Source organism: Podarcis muralis, chromosome 2, assembly GCF_964188315.1.
Source record: "Podarcis muralis chromosome 2, rPodMur119.hap1.1, whole genome shotgun sequence".
Classification (NCBI taxonomy): Eukaryota; Metazoa; Chordata; class Lepidosauria; order Squamata; family Lacertidae; genus Podarcis; species Podarcis muralis.
This window is the reverse complement of record NC_135656.1, coordinates 31,476,545-31,501,540: the sequence shown is the minus strand read 5'-3', so window position 1 is coordinate 31,501,540 and position 24,996 is coordinate 31,476,545. Positions and strand designations below refer to the sequence as shown.

Sequence of the window (24,996 nt, the reverse complement as noted above, 5' to 3'; positions counted from 1 at the left end):
CACTATTATGATAGTTCCAACAGCACAAGCATTTCTGCTTGCCACATGGAAAGATCTCCCTGCACCACACTGTGTGCTTTTCTGGGGGAGAGTGTTTCTCCTGACCCCCCAGAGCTGATTTGGGGTTGCAGTAACTCTGCTGGCTCCTACTAGAATCCAGCCCAACACGTTGGTCTTGTTCTTCCACCCCAAAAGGCACCCCCAGCTCAGATAACAATAATAATTCAAACAAACCTGATCAAAACAGAACAAACCACATAAAAATAAATCCACAGCGGAATAAATAGCTGTTAAAAAAATGAAGAAGAAAAAACAGAGCCAGAGAGATAGAGATCTATTTACAGCATATTTTCCTGCCATGACTGAAGACACTTCAGCTCTGTCAGAAAAGGAGCACCACAGCAGCTGTGCCTGCACAAAATGCAGTGGGAAAGCTCAAGAAAGCAAGCCAGGCTGGCTGGAATAAAGGCTGAAGGGCAAAGCATTGGCTTGCTTGCAGACAGCAAGCTAAGATATCCACCCAAGGGAAAAACCCATTCTAGGGTCCGCTGGACATTGGCGCAGGTGAGTAACATCTGTTCCTCCAGCTAGATTGATAAGCAAACCTTATCTATCCCCAGCCAATAGAATCTACTTTACTCCTAGGAAGAGCAAGATAACAACAGAGCAAGATTGGAATAAAAGCCCTATCTCCTTCTGCCACAGCTCTCAGCCCAGGGCAAAGGGGCAGTACAAGTCAACCAATTGCAGCAAGCCAGCTCAAGCTTCCTAAATGGTGGCCTTGTTCCCTGGCTCTGGGGTTCTAACCTAACAGGCTGGGACACGTCCACCCAGAAAGGAGGAAGCCACCACATAGGGAACTCGTTTAGATTTTCACAATCAGGAAACAAATGGGGGGGGGGGGATAGTGATGACTGCCCTTCTGGAAAGGGAATGCACCTTCTGCATAAATATTTGCTTAACTGCAGATTTGCCTGCATGAAGAAAGAAGAGTAATTATTACATAATTTTATGCAGGGAATGATTTACCTTACACTTGGATTGAGTACTACAATTAGAGGGAAGGCAGTAAAATGCAAGAAGGTCCATAATGTGCACCGTGGCTTTCTTAATAGCACGACTCTAAGTATACCTACTTGAAAGGGAGATTCACTGAACTTGTTGTAGGGGTTTATCTCTGAGCAGACCCCTGACAGACAAGCCAAAGATGACTCAAGCTCTAGATTGTGCTTTCTCCACCCACTAAGCCAAAAATATCCATGAATTACATGCTGGTAGGTGTTTGTCAGTCTCCATAGTTTTGAAGAAAAAACAGGAGGTTACTAAGCCCCAGCTTCAGTTATGCCTGCCTGCTCTAAATTCTCCGTTGTGATGATACAAGCTCCCTACCTCTCCTGTGTTTTATCAGAAATGAGTCCCTTTTGTATTACATACTGTACTGGCTTCCTAAGGTTGAAATAACAACTTTTCTCATTCCTTTATTACTTCCAGCCTGGAGCTACCTCACGTTTTATAGCTCTACAGTACTGATTTACCCACCCACTGGTGTCTGCTTGCTCAGGCTGGCCCACCGTCCTATCAGACAGAAATAAAGGTAGGACTTTGAGCTGAATTGCCTTTGGCTGGCGTTTACAGGGAGGGCATCTTGCAAAGCTGGATATCTCTGATGACGTGTCCCAGCAGTACTAAGTCTAACAATGCTGTCTCTCCTCTCTGTCCCATGCATACACACCCTGATGAAGAAAGAGAGATCTGTTTGCACAACTAGAGTAGCTTGGCTGAGAGAAACACACCCACATTTGAGTGGGTTAACAACAACATGATGGAAATGCAACACAGCCTTGGAAGAGTTTAGTGTGCAGTTCAAAACAGACCTTCCTTGTACTCTGCCCTGGCGATCCATAGCAAGTGTAACATTTTAAAAGAAGTTAAGACCACTGTACAGGCATAGCTGTCAACATTTCCCTTTTTTAAGGGAATTTCCCTTATTCCGAATAGGATTTCTCACAAGAAAAGGGAAAAGTTGACAGCTATGTGTACAGGGTGTGTGTACAATTATTTCCAAAACAGGGATCTTTTAACCAAAGTTAGCATGAGGTTTCTCTATTCATTGATATACTTGCATGTAGTCTATTTGTATTTGTTATTCCTACTAGGAATATTTTAACATGAAAACTGTTTAAGCTAGAAGAAATTTGAGAGCCTTCCAGCTTTGGGATCTTTCCAGACTTATATGTATTTACTTTGCCACTTGTAGAGTTGCTTACTCCTGGTGGCAAAGGATCTAGAAGCTCCTGCTGAAATACTCTCCCTGGGTGTGCCCAAATTATTTATAATGCTCTGTTGAATACTGCTGATGCTAACCTGTTCAATCCTGTGCTGTTGGAATGCTATTATACTTGTAGAAGCTTAGTGTTTGTGTCCCCTGAGTCCATCCATTCCACACAGAATGCCAGGTAGCAATCCTACGACTTGCAGAAAGGTAAGGTACACAAAACAGGTGCTCCAGCTTTGGATTTCTACCTAAACTGGCTAAACTACTAGATTCTTACTGTGTGCATACCGACTTCCAGGGGCTGAAGCAATGTGGAATTTCCCACTCACTAGAGACACACACCAAGACTGAAAGAAAGAAAGAAAATAATGTCTAAAAACCAAACTAGTCTAGAAGCTCAATGTAAAGGACTGCTTACATTGGGTTTTGCCAAGCCTAAATATTTTGAATATCAAAAATGTTTGGTCATGTTGCACAGCAGCAGAAACATCCCTTTAAACTTTGCTGACGTTATACAGCTCACAACTATTTCAGCAGTCATATACAAAGCCAAACAATGCCACTGAAGTTGATGGCAACTGTGAGCAGGCAAGATGAGTCAACTACACGGATGATCCATTGATGCAATTGTCCTTCAGGTTCCTGGACATGCAAATTTATACAATGAAAACACCCATTCGCTAGTTCTGTATGATAGGCATCTCTTTGTATCATACCAAAATGCACATGGGGGGAATTTGAAAAATAATTGACCTACTTTAAGTACTTGGAAAAGTTTTTTGAAAGTTTGTTATCAGCAGGTGGCTAGTGTAAAATTACATGATTTGGAATTTTGTCATATTTTACCTGATTCATCTAAGACCAAAGGAAATGATTGGTTTGTTGTTGTTTAGTCGTTTAGTCGTGTCCGACTCTTCGTGACCCCATGGACCAGAGCACACCAGGCACTCCTGTCTTCCACTGCCTCCCGCAGTTTGGTCAAACTCATGTTAGTAGCTTCGAGAACACTGTCCAACCATCTTGTCCTCTGTTGTCCCCTTCTCCTTGTGCCCTCAATCTTTCCCAACATCAGGGTCTTTTCCAGGGAGTCTTCTCTTCTCATCAGGTGGCCAAAGTATTGGAGCCTCAGCTTCAGGATCTGTCCTTCCAGTGAGCACCCATGGCTGATTTCCTTAAGAAAGGATAGGTTTGATCTTCTTGTAGTCCAATAGTTTTTCAGAAACTATTGGGCTTGGTTCTGCCACTTTACTGCCCTGCTCTTTCAAACATTGACATATAAAATGCATTACATTATTATAATGACCATATTATATTATAAACCAGGGAACAGAAGAGGAAACACAGACAACATGGGAGTGCAAATGATCCAGACACTGGTATGTATTTCCCATATAAATAACTACAAAATGTTTGTATTTTATTTATCAACAAATTCTATTTGAGCAAACTCCTCTTCATAGCTGGGGGGCGGGGGAGTTGTCCAGGTAATATAGCTACACTATTCCTTGCAGCAGTAAAAAGATGAAGTCAAAAAGCAGGAGAGGAAGGCAGAGAATAAAGCTATTCCTTTTCAGTCCAGCACTGCAGCCCTAACCACGTCTACTCAAAAGCAAGTCCTACTGAATTCATGTAAATGGGGGTTAGGACTGCAGCCTAAGCCTCAAGAGAGTTCTATAGTACTTCTGAGTAAACATGCTAGGGTTATACGTAAAAATATATAATAAAAATGGTAATACAAAAATATAATATGCGCTTATTCTCATTATTCTCATTAGAAAGAATTCCCAACAGTAAAGCAATAGGCAATGCAGATGTACACACTTCAGAACTTCCCATCGTAATAAACTCGCTCGCTTGAGTTCCCCGCTCCCCCGCCCACTTCTAAGCAATTCTTATGCAAAAGCCTCCCCCTCTTTCGTACAGTCCCGGAAACACTTGGTTCCTTGCTAGTTTTCAATTCCGGGTCGCTTAATAAATGCGGCCAGTCAGAATCAAACACGAACGAGGTCTCCCTGCCACACTCAAACACGCATGCGCAGCGCGAGGCGGGCGTATCTCTCGAATGCCACGTTCCAAAGAAGAGAGGCGAAAGTAGGCGGGGAGGGGAGGGAATTTCGTTGAGGTCAACCAATCAGAAACGGCTGGTCCGAGTTTCTAAGAGCGGCCGCGTTATCCAATCCCAGTCACCGGAGAGGTCGGTACGGCCAATCAAAGCCCGCGGAGCAAAGGAAACTCTCGCGGCTGTTCGGAAGTGGGGAAGGAAAGGCGACGCGACCTTTAAAGCTGACCAATCCAGGACGGGAGGGCGGCCTTAGGCTCCACGCCAGTTCAATGGGAGCTGAAGCGTAGGAGGGCGGAAGCAGCCAATGGGCGATAGACGCAGCGGGGAGAGGGCGGGTTTATAAAGCGGGAGGCGGGCGCGGAGTGCTCTCTTTTGCGGCGCCTCTTCGTGGTCCGGTCTGTTCGCCTGGGATCCTGCCGTCATTGTCAGCGCCGCCATGAAGACCGCTCTGCTCTTCTCTCCGCTCCTCTGCCTGCTCTTCCTGGGACGGGCCTGCCTGGCCGGCGACGCAGATATCGAGGAGGACGAGGGCGTCCTGGTGCTCAAGGCGGCCAACTTCGAGCGGGCGTTGGAGCAGCACCCGAACATCCTGGTGGAGTTCTGTGAGTGGAGGGGCGCCGGGGGGGGGGAGCGCGGATGAGGGTGGAGAGGGAAGGCCGGCCGGGTGGGAGGGGAAACTGAGGTTGGGGTCCCCCTGTTCGGTTTAGGGGAGGGATGGGGAACAGGCTTTTTCACGTTAGCGGGTCGCCCCCCCCGCCATTAGGAAAACAACCCCTGCCTATTCAGACGTTACACAGTTCACGTGAGAAGGGGACTTGCGAGAGCTGGCGTGCGCTGGCTGCGGTAATGTCTTTTACCAGCCCAAAGAGGGGCCTGTAGGCGTTTGCTCGTCTTTTGCTGTTGGCGTGTCCCGGATGCATGGAATAGGCCGGTGCTACTGTTGCTATATATTTTCAGCCTTGAAAATAGGGGTATAGATGGATGCTGACGAGTTGGCTATGGGACACTGGTAGGATCTGATGGCAGGAGAGCACAGGGGCCCGCTGGATATTTTTTAAGAGTGCAAAGTGCGTCTGAAATGCACCTCTTTGAAGTATTGGGGAAAGCATTGTGCCAGGTTATGTCTGTTGGTGGCATTGCAATAGCACCAGGAGTACTGTTGGAAGGGGCGTGCCAGTAAAGTTAAGAGGCTTCACTGGAGTCTTGGAAGACTCCCAAAGTTGGATGTGCTGTGCTAGTTGCAGGTTGTTGCTGAGGGCAGTGCAGGACAAGAAACCTTGAACTATGCACTGGGGAGAGATTTACATCAAGTGAGCAACAGTATTGAGGATTGAGCCTGTCTCTTGCTTTTCTAGATATTCTAGACTTCCTCGTTGTCTGGCCTACTCATTGCATTTCCACTGCAGAGACTGCTTGTAAAGTAATAGGTGAAGAGGGGTAAACTTCATGTTAGGATTTTGTGATAGGAAAGGTGCTGGTTATAGTGGTACAGGGCAGTCAAGGGTGAAGCTTTCCTTGCCATAATTTTCACCCCCACCCGTCACTTGGATGCTATCTGCATATTGTAGAATGTTTTGTTGTTATGGGTGCATTCCTGTTGATAGAAAGTATCAGTGTTGGAGGGTTGCACAGTAATTGCTTTGATACTAAGTACTTCTCTTTTTCAGATGCACCCTGGTGTGGTCACTGTAAAGCTCTGGCCCCAGAGTATGTGAAGGCAGCAGCAAAATTGAAATCTGACAACTCAGAAATCAGGCTGGCCAAGGTGGATGCAACAGAAGAATCAGAGCTTGCCCAACAGTTTGGTGTTCGAGGCTACCCTACTATCAAATTCTTCAAGAATGGCGATAAATCATCCCCTAAAGAATACACAGGTAAAAGTCTGGAACATGTGAATTGAGGTGCGGGGACCAAACCTGGAACATAAAGCAAAAGTGACGCAAGAGGATACTTCTTGGTTTTGATGCCTAAACTGTTGGCATTCACTTCATGTTGTTCAAATATGGTTCTCTGCCTCCTTTAAGCTGATTGTTCATGTTGTATATTTATTTCACCAGTTCAAAAGGTCTCTGCTAAATGGTCCCATGAAAAAATGTTTTTTTGTAGAGTACTTGCAACTTTGTCCTTGCATGTAATTCTTTTAGTCACTAGAAAGACAAAGATAATCTGTTAAATAGGAATAAGGTACCGTGATTTCACATTTCTAGCTTAGAACTCCTCTGACACAAATTAAGGACAAGTTGGCGTTGCTTTTTAATAGTTGCCCTTAGGATATATCTGCTCCCTGCTTTGCATATGATGGAATCAAATGCAAAATTGCAGCTCTTGGAGCAATTTGCTGCATGTAATACCCTCCCTCACCATTGTTTATTCCTTACAGCCCAATTCTGTGTATATTCAGTAGTAAGCTCCATGGAGGTCAGTGAGGCTTGCTGCCAAGAAGAGATAGATAGGGCTACAGCCAAAGGCAATAAATCTATTAAGCAGTGACTATTTCAGTGTCTGTATTCTGAACAGCATTCTAGCCTTGAAGTCTGTGACTCAAGGCACTGAGCTCATGCTACTGCTCAGTCATAGCCATTCATTCACTAGAGTCTATTTCAGCCTCTTTCCTACGTATAAAATGGATGTCCTATTTTTTGAAGTTGTATCAAAACTAAATGAGAGTTTATCAAATATTTCATATTCCCAGCTTTGTGTAACTGAGACAAGCATGCACCTGTAGTTGCATTTAAAAATACAAAAGCATAGGCACTAGCATGTCATAAATGATAAAAATAGTAACAGTTTTTCTTCCACATGTTACTTGTTGGAAAATGGGGTTGAGGTGGAAGTCTAGCAGTATCTGTAGGACATGCGGATGAGTAAGGCTGCTTTATAACATTACCTGCACTCTCCTCCCTGTTTCTTTCAACAAAAAACCTCTGATCCATCCAGCCTTCTGTTTTCTGGACTTGATAATCTTGCCTATATTCATCACTCTTGGCAAAATTATTCTGAGCACGGAAATACCCTTCTTGCAGCCCTATGTTGCCTTTGAGTCCTCCCTGATTCAGCTTCAAAGCTCTCAGTAGCTTTCACCCTCTTGCCTCACTGCTGCCACATCCTCCCATATCTCTTTCCCTGTCTCTTTTGCTTGGCCAGCTCCTCCATGCTTGGTCATCTAGCTGTCTTCTGCTCCTTAAATGACTGTACCTTGTGACTTGAACTGCCTCCCAAAACCCTTCCTACATAACCATTTGCAAAATCACCTTTTCCACGAAGCTTTTGACAGACCCCCTACTCCTAAAGCACCATTGCAACTAAGCCTTTCATACATGTAACTGAAATGTAATTTCCCCCCATGTTTACCCCATCCCTCTTTCCCTTCCGTTCCTTTGTTTGCCTGCTTTATCTGTTTCTAAATGGTACGAGCCTTGGGGCAGGGACATGTCCTTCGTCTGAATGCTTTTGTTGAGATTCTTGCCTTACAGGGGATCAGATTAGATAAAACCCAGGGTCACTCTCAACTCTACAATTTATGATTCTGTGAGTTGTGCCATATACGTGGATGATATAAGGGCTAGACAAACTTCTTTTATCACCAAGGCTACTGGCAGACCGCTGATCAGCATGCCTGATCATTCTGAATGGTTGGTTATGCTGATTATAACATACTTTTCCCTAACCCAGAGATCATAATGGAAGGCCTGTGGTCAAAGAGTTATTAAAACTCCTAGTCATATTAAAAAAGAAAAATCACACAGGTCAAAAAAATAAACAATATTTAAGTTTTTAAAGGGTAGTGGTGGCTGATGGAAGGTACAGAAGTGGGGTAGGGGTGGGGCACAATGATGTAAGAAGCCTGTTCCTTAGACATTGCTGCTGATTCTCTCCCAAGATTCCATGGTGACAGTTGGGAAGAATCCCTCCACGCTTAGGAACCTGCCACCTGGAAATAGGCACAAAAATATCCTCATTTAGGAAGCTGAATGGTCTTCAGCTATTAACTTTTTGTGCTGGTGGCTGGTGAAAAACTGTATTGGGAGGGCAACACTAAAGAATGGCCAGTCCTCCATCCTTAGATCCCATTGTAGGGGAAGATGAGCTTCCAGTTGTAGGGGAAAAAGTGCTTTCAGTTATAGGGGAAGATGAGCTTTCAGTTGCAGGGGAAGATGAGCCTTCAATTGTAGGGGAAGATGAGCTTCCAGTTATAGGGGAAGAAGTGCTTTCCGTTGTATGGGAAGAAGAGCTTGCAGCAGCCACTGAAGCCACATGTAGGATAAGTTTTCCCATAGGTATGGCTATCCTGTCTCTGATTTTGTATAAAATATTTTATTGCAATTTTTTAACAGAAGAAAATCACCCAACATATAGAACACCATCACCACTGAATAACAAACAAAGAAGACATAGCTAGACAAAGATAAAGAACTTAAAATATAACAAAGAAAAAAGAAACAATCACAACCTTTCATACATTTTTTCCATAACTATCTGGACTTCCTCACGTCTCCCTTTCCTGCGTTCTCCGTAAAAAAATTATAATCCGCAATTTATTACCTTATTTCAGTTCTTATGTTCTAGTTCTCATACATTATGCCTCTATCTTTAGATGTTTCCATCAAGTGTTTAACTGCTTAGTTTAGGCATAACATTACTTCAAATCTCAACTTTATGATTCCACTTATTCTCATATATTTCTCATCTAAACTGCTGATGCCATATCATTTCCTTTCATGCACTTTCTTAACATTCATAGTTTATAAAGTTTCTGTAGATAGTCTTTAAACTTCTTCCAGTCCTCTTCCACCGCCTCTCTTCCCAGGTCTCGAATTCTGCCAGAGTCTCTGATTTTGGCTTTCTTGAAAGGCAGCCTGTGCAGCCACTTTGAGTGCTGGTAAAGTTAGTTATTACCTTTTGCATATATTAAAAAAAAGGTTTATTTTATTTATTAAATTTCCAAACTACCCTTCATCCAAGGATCGCAGGGCAGTTTACAATATCAGAACACAAAAATACATTGCATAGTAACAAAACAAAAAGCAATAACCCATCCCCAGGTTGCTGTATCAATATATGCATTAAATGTTACAGGCTTGGCTTGGTTATATGATTTCTTTCTCGTGGGGTAAAAGTAGCTGTAATAAGCAATCCCATACATCTTGAACTGAATTCTTTGGGCATCATTTTCGACTTGGTGGGTGGGTGTATAGCTTGGTCCAGCAGAGTTTTGAGAGCTGCCTGGAGAATAAGGAGTACATGGCCCTTCTGTTTCTCACACTGCTTGGCCCTGTCTAAGTAAGGCAAGCAGGGCTCTGTCCCCAGTACCAGCTTGCCCTAACCTGGCTAGCCAAGCCAAAACACATATTTGTCAGGATCTAGCCCCTCCCCTTCAGTGCAATCCTCTGCATGTTTTTATACATCCCATTGTATTCAGTGGGGTTTACACCCAGGTAAGTGTGCATAGGATAGTGGTCTTATCCCAGAGCTTGCACTGCCGGAGATCATGAGTGATCACTTGCTCCCCTTGTCCTGCTGCAAACTTTGGGAGTGAAGGAGGCAACGCAGTGGAAGGTGAAGGTGGTGGCTGTTCCTAACTTCCCCCTTCAAAGCTTACAGCTGGGGTATGGTGCTTTCCTATTGTTTCATCAATAAAGCTCAATAAAACTGGAACAGTTTCTGCACCACCATCCTCAAGCTCCAAGGCTGCAGCTCCACTTGTCACCCCTGCAGTGTGGGTGATGGTCACAGTGAGCAGGTATCTACCCTTCTGCCTATAGGAATCCTTCTGTTCGCAGGTATAGGGAAGGGCAATTCGTATTATTTACATTTGGGGAATTTTGAAATGGAGATTGGCACAGTAGCTTATCTTGCATTGTATATAATCAGTGCAAGATGTGCTTAAAGCAGATTCTAAAGGCAGCTAATTTTGGGTGGAGCCTCCCAAGAGTTAGAAATACAAATCTAATTTTAACAGCGTTGAAAAACCTATTTGTTGCTTTTAAGCTTTGGTACTGTGGTAGAAAATCCTGCTTCCTGTATTTTTTCTTCACTCAACCATTTTGTGGTATCCCTCAGCATGAAAATGCTTCCATCTTGCAGAACGTTTTGCATCAGTGATAATATAATGTGACCAAAGCTCTAAATATACATGAGCCAATGTGGTGATAGAAACAGCATGCTCTTAAACATTACTATGAAATATTTTTTGCACCAAGTAAAGCAGCTTTGTGCTCAATAGCACCTTCTGGTGGCAACTTTGTCTTGGAAGGCAAAGGGGAAGAGAAGATGGTGGCTTATCTCCCTAGAAAGGTGAACAGAAACTCTTTGCCCTCTGAACCAGGAAATAATGGGAGTTTCCACTTGGGGTGATTAGATCAAGTGCTCCAGCTTAAACGTGAGAGAGATTCTGATGTGTCTTTCCCCCCCTATTGCAGCTGGCAGGGAAGCAGATGACATTGTCAACTGGTTGAAGAAACGCACAGGCCCAGCAGCCACTGCCCTGGCAGATGTAGCTGCTGCTGAGAAACTGGTGGAATCCAGCGAAGTTGCTGTGATCGGGTTCTTCAAGGTAGAGTGCTTCACTCGGTTACTGTTGCTTTTAGCTGACCTCCCTTGGAGGCCTTTATCTGGGAAGAGATTACACCAGGGCTCGCTAACCTGTTTGGGTCCATGGACAGTCTTAACACAAAGTTCCCTGGGTGACATGAGCCTAGACAGACTCTTGACCTAACCCACCTCCCATTGGGGGGGAGGAGAACCATGTATGGCACCTTCAGCTCTTAGGGGGAAGGTGGGATAAAAATAGAATAAATAAACTTGCAAACCAGAGAAACTTGTGGGCATTGCACACCACAACCTGTTCAATTGGTTACAGTAGAATTAATCGTGCCCAATTTCAGTGAGGAGGGGAATTTGTGGACACAGGGAAATTACATCTAGAGTATGATGCCAATTTCTTTTTCCCATCTTGGCTCTTTGTTGTTCTTGCATCACTGAGTAAGCAACATGCATCAAATCAGCGCATGGTGTGGAGTATTTAAAACTTAAAATCTTCCTTCTTTCTGTTAGGATGCAGAATCTGATGCTGCCAAGCAGTTCTTGTTGGCAGCAGAGTCCATTGATGACATTCCTTTTGGGATCTCTTCCAACAGCGATGTCTTTGCCAAATACCAGCTCAGCAAAGATGGAGTTGCCCTTTTTAAGAAGGTGAGTGGTGCAAAATATTCCCATTATGTGCTAAGTCTGGCTGGCTGCACTCTGCTTCCCCAATATGTTTCTATTCCACATCCACCCACACTGTTACTGTATTTGTAGAAAGTTCACACAGGTCCAAATAGTGCTCTAAAAACTTGATTTGAAGGAGGAAATTGGAAATCACTTGAATTTTTTCTTGTCAGCTTCCCCCTCCCTCCTGGAAGTGCTCTTATATCCTAAGAGTGCATGGGCTTTAGCCTGTAAAACCCAGTTGCTTCCTCAAAGGGTACTTCTAGTGTCACAACTGAAGTGGTAGTGTGAAGAGGAACTGATGCCAGGCTTTTGTTTTCAAGGTCAGTATAGATGATTAAGGCAAGAGAATCTTAATGATTGGCAGCAAGACTCGTTGCCACTTAAATTGCAATTCTCTGGAACAAAACCACTCTTTCCATTGCTGAGCTTGTTGTTGGAAACCAAGCACACTGGATGGATTGTGAAAGCAGAACAGGAAGAAGCAGTCTGAGTTGCTTATTCAGCAAGTTAACCTTGTTAATATAATAGCTAGGTCTGTTCAGATGTTAGAGAACCAGAATGGAGGAGGTAATTAAGGGGGACACACCTCCAAACAGGGACACTTGTGGGGGAAAAACACCCCTGCTTTGTGTTGCAAGCCACAAGAGCAAGATCTTGACTCATGCCATTGTCAGTATTTAGGTTGCCAAAGTGGTTTGTCAAAAGGTATGGGGCCCTCAGCTGAGCAACCATTAAGGGAGGAAATCTCAGACTCCAGAATCCTCCAGAACTTACTGTAGTTGCGGGCATTGACTTTTGATAGTGGGAATGAGCGCCATTACAAAGTGGATGGAGACCCCACAGTGTCCATACCCTTCTCTCCACCTGAGAAGAGTAGAGCAACGCATGCTTTCTCCTGCTGTAAAGGCATCTATAGCCTGTAGATTACACCCTGACTGCCTCTTTAAGGTCAATTCTCCCTGCTTCAGACAGGCTTTTCCACCTTCAAGTGTTTGGCATGTTAAGCTGAATACTTGCCTTTAAAAACCTTTCAATCTGTTAAGGGGGTGGGGAAGTTGTGTTTGGCCAGCACTTTTATTAAAGGATAGGAGGTAAATTTCTGATTGGCCAGCTCTTCTATCTAAAGGGGGTACTTTTCTGAGTGGCTTATAACTTTCCTCACTCTTATTCTCCGTTTCTTGCTCCTCAGTCTCGGAGCTGTTGAGACTTCAACCAGCCAAAGTAAAAGCAAATCCCTTTTAGTTGCCAAAAAGACACTTGCCCAAGCTTCTGGTGCACACCTGTCAAATGTTTGAATTTTTACACGGTTAACTCTGTGGTGCTGCCATTTTATTATTATTATTTTTGCTTCCAACCAAAATGAAACAAACTTTCAGCAGATGCTACATTTGAATCTGTTCCTACCACATTTGCACATGGCCCCATAGAGCTTGAGTGTCATGAAGTGACCTCACTGAGGCCCGGGAATATTGTTTGGAATGAAACGAAACCGTGAAAGCAGTTACAGAATTGGACAGGACGTGAAATGCCCCTGCAGCTGTTAAGTGGTGAAGCACTGGGAGGAATTCAGAGTAGCGCTAAGCAGATAGCTCTGTCAGCACGATAATTTCTGCTTGCCTGATGGAATGACCTGCCTCTCTTTCCCTGCTGATAGTTATATACTCTCCCTGCCCACATGTTGTTCTGGGGGTTGTTCACACACACACACACACACACACACACACACACGGAGTAAAGGCCTGTTGTGTTCGCAAAGTCTTTGTATGGTCTTCCGCTAGCAGGCCTCTAAACATTGGGGCTGGTGAGAGTGGCACTCAGAATCTCCTGGACTGTGGCAAGACTGCATTTGGAATCTTGAGGTATCTCTAAGTTGGCTAGTTTCTGCTAAGATTACAGGGTATAGTAAAAGCAGAGCTGGTAGGTTCTAAATCAGGCCCTCCAAATGTTTTGAGACTACAATTCCCATCATCCCTGACCACTGGTTGTGCTAGCTAGGGATCATGAGAGTTGTAGGCCAAAAACATCTGGAGGGCCAACGTTGAAGAAGCCTGTTCTAAATGCATCTCACTGGAGGTGCATGAAGGCCAGGAACCGGTTTATTATAAGTCTTATGTAGCACCCATAAATAAGCAGAGGTGTTATTGGCAGAACCGTAGAACATCTAGTCCCTGGTAATTAAAGTTTTGTTTCTTTGTGAACGCTGACCTGTGCCTCCTTCCCAGGTGCATTCTAATAAACTGTTCTTCAGGGATAGGTTGTATTAAAAACTGGCATTTTATAAAACACTTCTGAATGTGCCCACAGCATTTTTGGTTAACCTGCCAATGTGAAGGCAGGTAGCTCTTACTATATATATATATATGGTGTCTGAGGGAATACTGGCTTACCTAAGGCTACCTATTGAGTTCATGGCTAAGGTGAGATTTGAACACAGCACTACAACTACCCAACTTTGCTTTTTGTTTCTTTGTCTTTTGCATAAGCTTCATGTTGTCTTGAAGTAGATTTCTTTGTATAACTTTCCTGGAAAGTTACTCAAACAGTGACCTATGTGTGTGTCCCCCAGAGTTGTGTCGCTTGGGAGCCCAGCCAATGGGATCACTGCTTTCCCTTGCATGTCTTCTTGGTGGATAACCTTGATTCTCCTATGTCTGTTACTCCCTGCCCCTTTCCAGGGTGCCAGGAAAGATTTTGAGAACCTGGACAGTAATAGGTGTTGCTCTGCAGCAAAATTATTCCTGGCAGAGGAATGATAGCGTGCTTTCTGACTTCTGTTCCTGCTTGGCTAACAATAGCCCTGCAGGGATGTGTTGTCCTCTGAGTAAACTGCTATATATTTACTGGTTCCATGTTGTGTGCTGCTGCCTAGGACACTACCTCCTTTTTAGTGGTTCTGTTGATCAGATAAATATATCTGCTTCCAGCAGACCTGCACAACCTGTTGCCTGCCAGGAAATGAGCAACCTGCTTCTGTGACTTTTGAGAGTTGTGTATTTAAAATACTGTAGAATATTGATGAAACCCCTTTTGAGATAGTGGGTATATAACAAGAATCTGGCAATCCACTTAGTCCCAAACTCCTTTCTAGTCACTGCTCTGTTTACTCCTATGGAGCCTTGAATCCTAGCTTGTTAGTAAGATGAGAGCTTTGGCAGAGATTCTACCCTGGATTTTAACTTGAGAAATTCTGTGCCTTGCTTGCAGTGTGAAATGTGGACCGTACTTTGTGTCAAGACTTGTCAGTGGGAGCCCTACAGATATAACACTCAGGATTGTGTATTCTGTACTTGTAAAAATTGGAGAAATAATGGATAGAAAGCAAGCTGGACTCCATGTTTGCCTTTTTGACATAAATCTGAATAATAGCCTGGTTGTGGCAGAAGATAAATGTTAGGCCCTAAAGTCCCATTCCTCAAACTATTGACCTGTTTTACATGTAATTCTAGTCCAAACTATGACATGGCATGTGGGCTACTGGAGAGAGCCGTTTTGCTTCTCTGCTCCTCCTGCATTTGCTGTGAGCTAAGTTGTGATTTGGCTCAGTGTTGTGTTTGAACCAGAGTTCGTGGTTCACACACCACAAGAATCCAAGCCCAGGTTTGGATAACACGTGAGCTTGAACCAGTCTTTGGTTTACAGCAGTGCAGTAGCGGAAGGACTGGAGGAGGAGCAAAATGGCCACAATCTCATCCCTGGTAGTCAGGTGTGTTCAAGCCATAGCTTGGCTTAGGATTGAATGTGAACTGAGCCATTCTCGGTTTTGCTGTGCCAGCCTTTAGTCCTACATGTTGTTGTTTAGTCGTTTAGTCGTGTCCGACTCTTCGTGACCCCATGGACCAGAGCACGCCAGGCACCTCTGTCCTCCACTACCTCCCGCAGTTTGGTCAAACTCATGCTGGTAACCTCGAAAACACTATCCAACCATTAGTCCTACATACTTGCACACATTTTTTCATAGACAGAAGGGTTAGAAGCCTAAACCACCACCGACGTTTTCAGGAAACCAAATGATTTACTCAATACCAAATTCTGCATGCCTGTAGAATTGTGGCAGACACTCAGTCTGCCCATAACCTGCGTTTTGGTGATAACTAGGCTGATGACCCAACTGTAACTCTTGATTGATCTCAACCGTAAGTCGGCTTGATTTATTCTCACGAGTCCCTTTGTGCTTGTTTCCAGTTTGATGAAGGACGTAACAACTATGAAGGGGAGATAACAAAAGAGAATCTGTTGAACTTCATCAAATCAAACCAGCTGCCCTTGGTGATTGAATTCACTGAACAGGTATGGAAGTGGCTCTCTAGCAAGGCAGGGTTGGTTGGTTGGTTGGTTGGTTGGTTGGCTGGGTGACCTAACCCACACCTTGATCTGTGTCTACCAATCAGGAGTGGAGAATTCTAACCATACAAATTATACCAAGTAGAATGAACTGTAAATGAGGGAGGGGGGAGTTTGCATAATCTTGGCAACCGGTAACACTCTTGGCCCTAGCATGCATCTATTTGTTCTTCCACAGACGGCACCCAAAATCTTTGGAGGAGAGATCAAGACCCACATCTTGTTGTTCCTGCCCAAGAGTGTTACAGACTACCAGGGAAAACTGGATAACTTCAAAAAAGCAGCAGAGAGCTTCAAAGGGAAGGTGAGGACCAGGAAGTGACGTATTAAAAATCCTTTCTTTGCTCCCTAGGCTTCCCAGGTGGTGAACACTGGCACTTACAGTGGTACCTCTGGTTGCGAACGGGATCCGTTCCGGAGCCCCGTTTGCAACATGAGCAGAATGCAACCCGCGTCTACGCGGGTCGCGATTCGCCGCTTCTGCGCATGCGCGCAACGTCATTTTGAGCGTCTGCGCATGTGCGAGCGGTGTACCCGGGAAGTAACCCTTTCTGGTACTTCCAGGTCGCCGTGGGATGCAACCTGAAAAGATTTAACCTTTAGCAAACATAACAAGAGGTATGACTGTACAGTTCTAATATTGCGGCTCCTCAGGGAGGACATGGATTAGGATCATGGGAGTTTCAGAATATAGATAAGTAACATGAAAAGTAGCACAAGCTGCTTCAGCATAGACTGCTCCTGAATAGCCCCAGCAATCAGGTGACAACTCTAGAAAGAAGTCTTTGAATGGAATAAGCTTGGTCAATGGTTGTACTGAAACACCCTGGGGAGACTTGAGGAATGTTCAGGGGAGCCCTGGGGGGCGGAGAACCATCCTTTCATTAACTTGCAAGCTCATATCTTCCTGCATTATCTCTCTCTTTTACTCTGAGGAACATTCAGGGGAGATGGCAGGGACAGAATGGGGCGTGTGAAGCAAAGGGGCAGAATGGGGGAGTCCCCACTGACTCGAGCCCTGTAATGGAACCCCGGTGTAAGTGACTCCCCCAGGGAAGCTGCAGAAAGATTGTGGTTGGTTAAGGGAGCCATGGAATCAGAAAGGTTGAAAACCACTGAGCTAAGTATTTGACAACTATGAAGCGGACAAGAACTTGCTTTAGGCTTATAGTTGGGCATGAAACACAATTAGGGTGGCAGGAGAATGAATAGTTACTTAAGGAGGACATAAATAGCTAGTTTCTTGCCTGTGCCATGCACTTGTCTAATGCCTCAATTCCACTCTTGTTCGTCCTTTCTCCTCCGCCAAGATCTTGTTCATCTTCATAGACAGTGACCACGGCGATAACCAGAGGATCTTGGAGTTCTTTGGCCTCAAGAAAGAGGAGTGCCCTGCCATCCGCCTCATTACCCTGGAGGAGGAAATGACCAAGTACAAGCCGGATTCAGAAGAGCTGACTCCAGAAAACATCAGGGACTTCTGCAATAAGTTCTTGGAGGGCAAAGTTAAGGTAATTCTTTTTTCCCTTCCTTTTTTGTATTTTGTTCTTGAGACAGGCATCCATGTGAGGTGATCCCCGCAGCACGAATCACACGAAACCTGAGAACAGTCACGTGGCACGAAGTCTTTCAAGCTGGCTTTGCAGCACGTCCAGCAGCCCAGTATTTAGACTTCATGCTGAGAAGCCCAAAGGGCAAAGCCAGTGGGGCACGGTGCCAGTATGGAAATAGCCTTTAAATGCTGATAAAGTGAGCTTGACAAGTCTGGGAGCTGCTCATAGAACTGCATCACCAGCTCTTAAGAACTACCTCTGCCTTAATGGCTGCATGGCCTTGTCCTCACGTGGCACGAGTGCTTGGGAGGCTTCCATCTTAATCTGGAGACGAAAGCAGCTGTACAGAGCCAGCTACTGCTTTTGTTCTGCCCCACACCTGAATTTTGCAGGGCTCTTTCTTGGCTCTGCCTATTTCATTTACTTTCCTTGCCTCCTTTTATTCCTTTTCCTGTTCAGTGAAGTTGCAGCCTTCATCTTAATTACTCAGTCGACTGGACAAGTACACCTTTAAAGAAAATCTGCAGGTCCTTTGAAAAACTGGAAGGGATTATTAAACGAGGCTAAAAGTTCAGGATGACCTTTCTAATTGGGAAAGCTGAGTTGATGATAGGGAAGAAAAAGTATTGAGTGATACCTGGCTTGACTGACATTCTTGAATAGGATACAGGACTATGGTAGATCTATTTTGGAACACATAGACAGTAAGGTGTTGCATGACATAAAAGGTAAAATACATTCTAGGTTGTATTAATTCATATTCATGTTGTAGTAGTCTTTTGGTCAGCCTGTTAACATATGAGTGTGAGCATGTGGTCAACGAAGCCCCTGCCACTTGGCTGTAAAGGCTGAGTGTTATATATCTATATGCTTCCCCTGTATCAGACTCTGTAGATAAGAAGCTAGTGCATTTCTGGAGAAGGAAAGGCTAGAACTCTGTTCTGCTCTGTAGTGTTCTGCTAGATTGGGGGTATATGGTCATTGAATCATGCAGTCCCCCACCTTCACACTAAAGGTGGTACTGTCCCATAGGTGATGTAACATATGCCTCCTTTTTAATGTGTAGCATAGCCAGCATTCCTCACTTCTGAAAAGACACTTGAAGTTTTTTAGAACTACAGGGATGGTTTCTGTGCTGGAAAGCAAATAGGAATAGAAACATTCCAAAGACCTCTAACCTCAGAGAAGGTTATGTTCAGCATTGGCCTGTTTGAAGACCCCTCACATTCATGAGATACAGTATGCATGGTCTTCAAGCAAAAGTAGATCTAGGGTTGAACAGTTTTGAGTTGGGAGTTTCAAAGCAGTTGATAGATGAAAGATGTAGCCTAGGGGAAGTTGTAGGGGATTTTTCAGATGGGCTTCAAGACAAATTGAATGTTAAGCATGTTCGAAGGATAGAACACTTAATAGAACCCTCTGTTTGCATGCGGAATGTCCCAGCTTAGATCCCTGGCACCTCCAGGTAGGTCTGGGAGAGGTGGTGTGAAACCCTGGAGATCAGGGAGCTGAATGGACTAATGATCTGACTTCTGTACAAGACAGCTGGCTCTGTACCTTGGAACACAATTTTGACACAATGGTCTAATAGGTCACTTTCATTTTTTAAATGCTCTGGAAAACATCCTAGACCACCTCTAGGGCTGGGTGATATATTGTCCAAAACTGATAAATCCGTATTGTGATATCAGTTTCATAATTTTTGACCTGGCAATATATTGTGAATCGCGCGTGTGTGTGTATTCGTTTGTGTGTGTGTGTGTACATGCGCTATGCAAACATAATCCTGCATGAAAAACCATGAAGCCCTCCAATGCCTGTACATAGCGCCATCTTTATTTTAGACATTGTGATATATCACTATATTGCGATGTTTAGCTGGTGATGTTGAAAACCAGATATCGCCCAGCCCTAACTCCCTCTTGTAAAAATATTGGAACTAATCTGACTCTTGCAGCCATCTCCTCTTGCTTGCTGTACATATATCTTGCCATGCATTTCTTTTGTTCTTTAAGTGAAGCAGAGTGGGCTCTGTCTACTCAGCATGCCTATGCCAGCTCCCTGTAAGCGCGCATCCTTCATGCAGCAGCTCATGAAGGACATGGCTGGGTCATTGGGTGGGGTGGGGGTTGACTTTGAAGGAGGAAGTCTATATTAATCTGACTTTTTATAGCCTCTGGCTTTTGTCAGTTGCTCTGCCCTGTCTTGGAACAGTGGGTGGGAGGGTTTCCTGTTGGCGCATTCCATGCTGTTGCTTTCATGTGGGTTCCTTTTTGCTTGTCTGTTTCAGCCCCATCTGATGAGCCAAGATGTTTCTGATGACTGGGACAAACAACCTGTCAAAGTTCTGGTTGGGAAAAACTTTGAAGAAGTGGCCTTTGATGAGAACAAGAACGTGTTTGTGGAATTCTGTAAGTATTTCGGTAGCTGAGCCCACATGCGCTCGCACCTCGGCGCATCCTGTCTTGAGTTGCACAGGTTCGGCTAGCGAAGAATGTTTCTCAGGTGGCTGGAACTGGGGAGTGAGTGGTTCTTGTGGAACAGATGCTAATCTGGGTTTTGTCCCCTTTCTGACTTGCAGATGCCCCCTGGTGTGGCCACTGCAAGCAGCTGGCTCCCATCTGGGATAAACTAGGCGAGACGTACAAAGACCATGAAAACATCATCATTGCCAAAATGGACTCCACAGCCAATGAAGTGGAGGCCGTGAAAGTCCACAGCTTCCCTACCCTCAAGTTTTTCCCTGCAGGCCCTGGCAGAACGGTGAGGAGACCGGTGGTCAGTCTGCGTAGGTGGCTGCCCCTGGGTGTTTCTCTTTCCCCTCCCAGGGGGTGCCTTGGTTTGAGTTGCTGAGGGTGGGTTCACAGGGGGTTCTTGCTATTGTAGAGAGGAGGATTGCTTCATAGAGGATGGTGCTCATGTATGGGCTATTCTCTCCTCGCAGCGATCATGGGAATCTAGTGGCTGGCTGCTCTTCTTCGACTCGTATGGGTGAAGGTGAATTTTCCAATCCCTTTTTTTGCTTAGCTGTTCAGAAAGCGATTCTTCAGCCCCCAGTGCCCAGCTTTGCCTTTCGGCTGCTGACACACTTCCTCCTTTGCTTTTGCAGGTTGTAGACTACAACGGCGAGAGAACGCTCGAAGGTTTTAAGAAGTTCCTGGAAAGCGGCGGAAAGGATGGTGGTGTAGATGAAGATGTGAGTATCTAAACCCAGACCGTGGAGGTTTTGGGCACTGGCCTGTGTAGCTGTTTTAGGGCAGGGTTCAGATGCGATCCCCGAGGAAGGGAAGTTTTGTCCTGCAAAGCTACTTCGGGCTTACTGTGACAGCCGAGAATGCTGGTTCCTTAGCAACTTGTAAATAAAGCACAGCTGGTAATACCCAGAATGAACTGGGGTGGTGGGGAAGGGTGTTCCTGAATACCTGCCATTCCATGTGGACTAACCAGGCCACACAAACAGGCAGTCAGCCTGTGAGAGCCCCACCATTCCCAGATCAACTGCAAATGTTCAAGAAACATGATTTTTTTTACATTCTTCCCAGCGTTGACCCTACTACTATCTGTAGTTCTCGAGAGATGACCCTACACTGAGTTGGCTCTTTCTCCAGCACCCAGCACCAGGTGCGAGTGTCCTCTTGCTTGAGTCAAGTAGTCGCTGCTGCCAGCATGTGTAACAATTTTTGCTTGTTCTGTTGCTGTGCTAGCAATGCTACTGGCTCTTTGCAGCACTGCTAGGCTTATCTGGGTGCTGCTGCCCAGCAGGAGTAGCAGCTGAACACAGAGGGGGTAAAGCTCATAGCCCAAGTTAGAATTGCTGTGCATTCAGGGCTGTCGTTCCTCCATTTCCATTGGATACAGGGAGCAACTGGTGACCCAGCCTTTGCACCTCTGCATGTTCCCAGACCCTGTATGGTGGGTTCTGTGTGATTTAAAGCTCTGGAGACTACACTTCTAGACCTACAGTTATCAAGGGTGCCAGCTGTTTGGTACAGTGACCATGAGCTATGCATACACAGAAACTCTATCCCGATTTGATTCCTTTGTCCCTGTTTTGAGCTTGAGTAAGTCTTTGCACCAGGCTTTGTGATTTAAGAGTGAACTGGCTTTGATATTCAGCATCTTGGTGATAGACACTATGATTAGCTATCACTTATATGATTTTCAGGCACAGACCTGGCACTAACACGTAGCTGAGACCTAGCAGAGTAGAGCTGGCCGGCCCCATTTTGCTTCAGCTTGTTTGATTCTTAATCATCTCTGTACACTTTGGAAATTTGGATTTGTATTCAGTTTGGTTGTTTTTGAACCTGTGGTCTATAAGATGTCACCGGTGGAAGTTTGAGTATATAGAGTACATAGAGTACTGAGCAAAAGAATTGGCCAAAAATGGCCATTAAATCTTCTTGGATTGTAGCAGGTCCTTGAATCTGGGTTTCCTGGAAACAGATTTTGAATTGAAGAATGTGATTGAATTGGAGGCAAACAAATTCTGTCCTTCCTGTGTTCCAGTCTCTCACGGCTGATTTTTGGAGGTGCTGTGTTGGCTGTTGGCTGGCCCTGCATATTTCTTGCAAGTGCTTTTGCATTTTCTCATTCTGAGAAGAATAGTGTGCTAGCAGGTTTTTCATAGTTGATAGCTCAACAGCACAGTGTGTACTCCATTCAAAAAGCATTGGTACCAGATGCTGAGAACAGGATAATGCTAAACATCTGTCTGTTATTCAGCATAGGCTGTTGTTGAAGATAACAGCCTATATTCTTTGCTTCTTGTCAGTATGCTGGTAGCCAGTCTATATATTTTAAGGCAATGCAGTGGAATGGTATGGTGCAGGAATGTCCAAGAGGTTGATTGCGATCTACTGGTAGATCCCCGGGAGGTTTTGGTAGATTGTGGTTGATCACTGGGTTCCTTTTCTTAGCGCTGGTAAAATAGAATTTGGCCTCGCCCTGCCCTCCATTGTTGCACGATCTGCAGAATGGAAGATGGAGTTTACTCAGTGAGGCGATCTGTTGGTGAGCTCAACAACTTTGACCTGAACCCCCCAAAAGGGGGTAGATCACTGCCAGTTTTTAGTTCTGTGAGTCTCTTGGGAGTTGGCCACCTCTGGTATAGTGTATATGAAATCATTGGCAGAGGGTATGCAAATCACTGAGGATTTTGCAAGCCATTGAAAGTCAACACTTCTGAAGAAAGAACAGAACATTGGTGGGTTCAGATCACAAATCTAAGGAACAGCCAATTGGATTTGCGGTATAGAGTACTGCATCAGTCATTCGGACTGAATCTCCACTTGTTTTAATTTTGCTTATTACTGTGAATGGAGCATTTCCCTGATAATGAACCTGAATGTGACCTGTCAGGATCATCTCCTATGATTATACCTATTCTGGAGCTACTACTAATATTTGCTTAGAAAGTTCAGATACTGGAACAGCTGCCTTAATCGCAGCTTCACTTTATCTGTTATTTTTCGTGTGTTTGTGTGTGAAAGTGAGATCAGATTTTATTTTAACAGTACAGTGGTACCTCGGGTTAAGTACTTAATTCGTTCTAGAGGTCCGTACTTAACCTGAAACTGTTCTTAACCTGAAGACCACTTTAGCTAATGGGGCCTGCTGCTGCTGCCGCGCTGCCGGAGCACTATTTCTGGGTTAGCGGAGTCTGTAACCTGAACCGTATGTAACCTGAAGCATATGTAACCTGAGGTACCACTGTACATGGTTGTGTTAATGAAGTTTTAATTCTAAAGTAAGTTTCTTAGAGGTCTTTTGTGCACTTCTTGGTTGAGCAAAACGTTAAAATCACCAACTTGGTTTTCAAATATGATGGCATTCATTTGATTCAGAATGCTATATAAATGGAGAATGTGCTAAAGTTGGTACAGCAGGTTTTTTTATCCATTCAAATAATTTTGAGATATGTAGGGCAAGCAGAAAGCCAGCAGACCTAGTGTTGACCCCATTGTCTTACAAGTTCCTTCTGCCTGGTATATGGAAATTTGTAGGTTGTTTCCATTTTTATTTTATTTTATTTTGCCTTGAGTGACTTGATGGAATGCATGGACTTTCCTTGGCCTGCACATCTTGGGAGGCAGGACTCTGTCTGCCATAGGAGCAAAGTTCTGAGCATAGAGGCGGTTACATGAGTTTCTCATGCTATTAAGGGCAATGACAGCTGCGCTGGCAGGACCTAACTGTGTGTTGGCCTCCTTGGCACTGGCTGTGAGAGAAGCTGCAGCTGACCAAGCTTTTGCTTCTTCATTTAAACAGGATCTGGAAGATCTAGAGGATGCTGAAGAGCCAGATGCAGAAGAAGACGATGAGGACGCAAACACTGTAAAAGATGAACTGTAAAGACAAGTCCAATCTGCATATCCCCAGACACTACACTGTGGCTGCCACTTCATGCAGTTAAGCAAGTCCAGAACCAACTTGAACCAGAAGGCAGATGCCTGTCTGAGAGTACAGGGAATGGTCTAAAGTAACCCTTCATCCTAACTTGTCTGTCAACTGATTCCTCTACTTAATTTTTATTATTATTATTATTTTCAGTTTGGAAGAGGGATCTGCCTAGGTAGCCAGCCCTGCTGGGTCTTCTCTTTCCCCCCTCCTTTACACACTGTGATGTACATTTTCTTTTCCTAGAGTGTTCTGTGATCTGGGTAGAAGCAGATTGAAATGGCAACATGTCCCATTGCCTAACTCACTTTGGAGCCTCACCAGTAATGCCGCCTTAAAACTTACTCACACTTGTCCAAATGTCATAAGCTGCTGTTGGCCCAGCAGGGTCTTGGATACTGTCTCGGCTGTTTTTCAATTACTATTTCTTTGTTGGGCTGCTCCGGTGTGGAGGAACCTACTGGGCTGACCACGGTGGTGGCAGTGGAAAGGGAAATGAGCAGGTCCTCTTAACTCATTGCATGGTCTTGCTTCCCTTTTATGCTGAACAGTATATGTATCTCTCTCTTCCAAAGATTAGGATGGCATAGAAGACTGTCCTTGAGGGGGAAAGGACCCAATTACTCCTGAGGCAAAACCTTAACTGGTGTTGCCACCTTGCCCCCTGAACAAACAATACGACTTGCTCTTTACGCATTTGCTTTGTGAATGGGTCTCCCAGGCATTTACAGAGCTGTTTGGGAAGGGGCCTGCCAGAATGAAACAAAAAGGACACTCAATAACTAGGTTTTTTTTGTGGGGGTACTTGAGAGCCAAGGAGTGATGGGAGGACAAGAATGTATGTTGACAGAATTGGAATTAGTTTGGAGCGTCTATGATGCTAAAAGGAATGGAACTCATTGGCCAAATAAAAGTTGATTTTAATACTATATTGTGTATTTGGCTGTTTTGTTTGAACTCTGGTTTAAGGAGAACTCTTTTCTCATCTAGGCCAGGAAGGATGAAAATGGATTTATTTATTTTTCTGTTGCTGAAACTTGCTTGCATGATAAATATTCCCCCTCCCTCCTGGGGGAAACTTATATCCAGCCTTTTGCATGTTCTTACTATAGAATTCAAATCTGTTTTGCACAAATGCACATTTGAACAAAGTA

General features: G+C 44.5%; 1 protein-coding gene across 2 annotated transcripts; it reads left to right on the top strand.

Annotated features, from left to right (window-relative positions):
- Window positions 1-4,688: 4,688 nt before the first annotated feature.
- Window positions 4,689-24,771, top strand: P4HB (prolyl 4-hydroxylase subunit beta). 2 transcript variants are annotated; one of them, XR_003704682.2, is made up of 12 exons: window positions 4,689-4,939; window positions 6,005-6,211; window positions 10,757-10,890; window positions 11,391-11,528; window positions 15,732-15,836; window positions 16,069-16,194; window positions 17,201-17,401; window positions 19,734-19,854; window positions 20,025-20,206; window positions 20,553-20,639; window positions 20,986-21,064; window positions 23,714-24,771. XR_003704682.2 is itself a non-coding variant. In XM_028715874.2 (11 exons), exons 1-11 carry the CDS (start codon window positions 4,774-4,776, stop codon window positions 23,795-23,797), a joined length of 1,551 nt encoding a protein of 516 aa, XP_028571707.2. In that variant the 5' UTR covers window positions 4,689-4,773; the 3' UTR covers window positions 23,798-24,771. The 2 variants fall into 2 exon arrangements, 1 of the variants encoding a protein (XP_028571707.2); XM_028715874.2 differs by lacking the exon at window positions 20,986-21,064.
- The last annotated feature ends 225 nt before the right edge of the window (window positions 24,772-24,996 follow it).

Excerpts from the sequence above, each read along its gene's own strand:
- P4HB (XM_028715874.2), top strand. The coding sequence starts at position 4,774 with ATGAAGACCGCTCTGCTCTTCTCTCCGCTCCTCTGCCTGCTCTTCCTG. Across the intron at positions 16,195-17,200 it reads CAGAGAGCTTCAAAGGGAAG|ATCTTGTTCATCTTCATAGA; the intron begins GTGAGGACCAGG and ends TCCTCCGCCAAG. Across the intron at positions 20,640-23,713 it reads ATGGTGGTGTAGATGAAGAT|GATCTGGAAGATCTAGAGGA; the intron begins GTGAGTATCTAA and ends TCATTTAAACAG.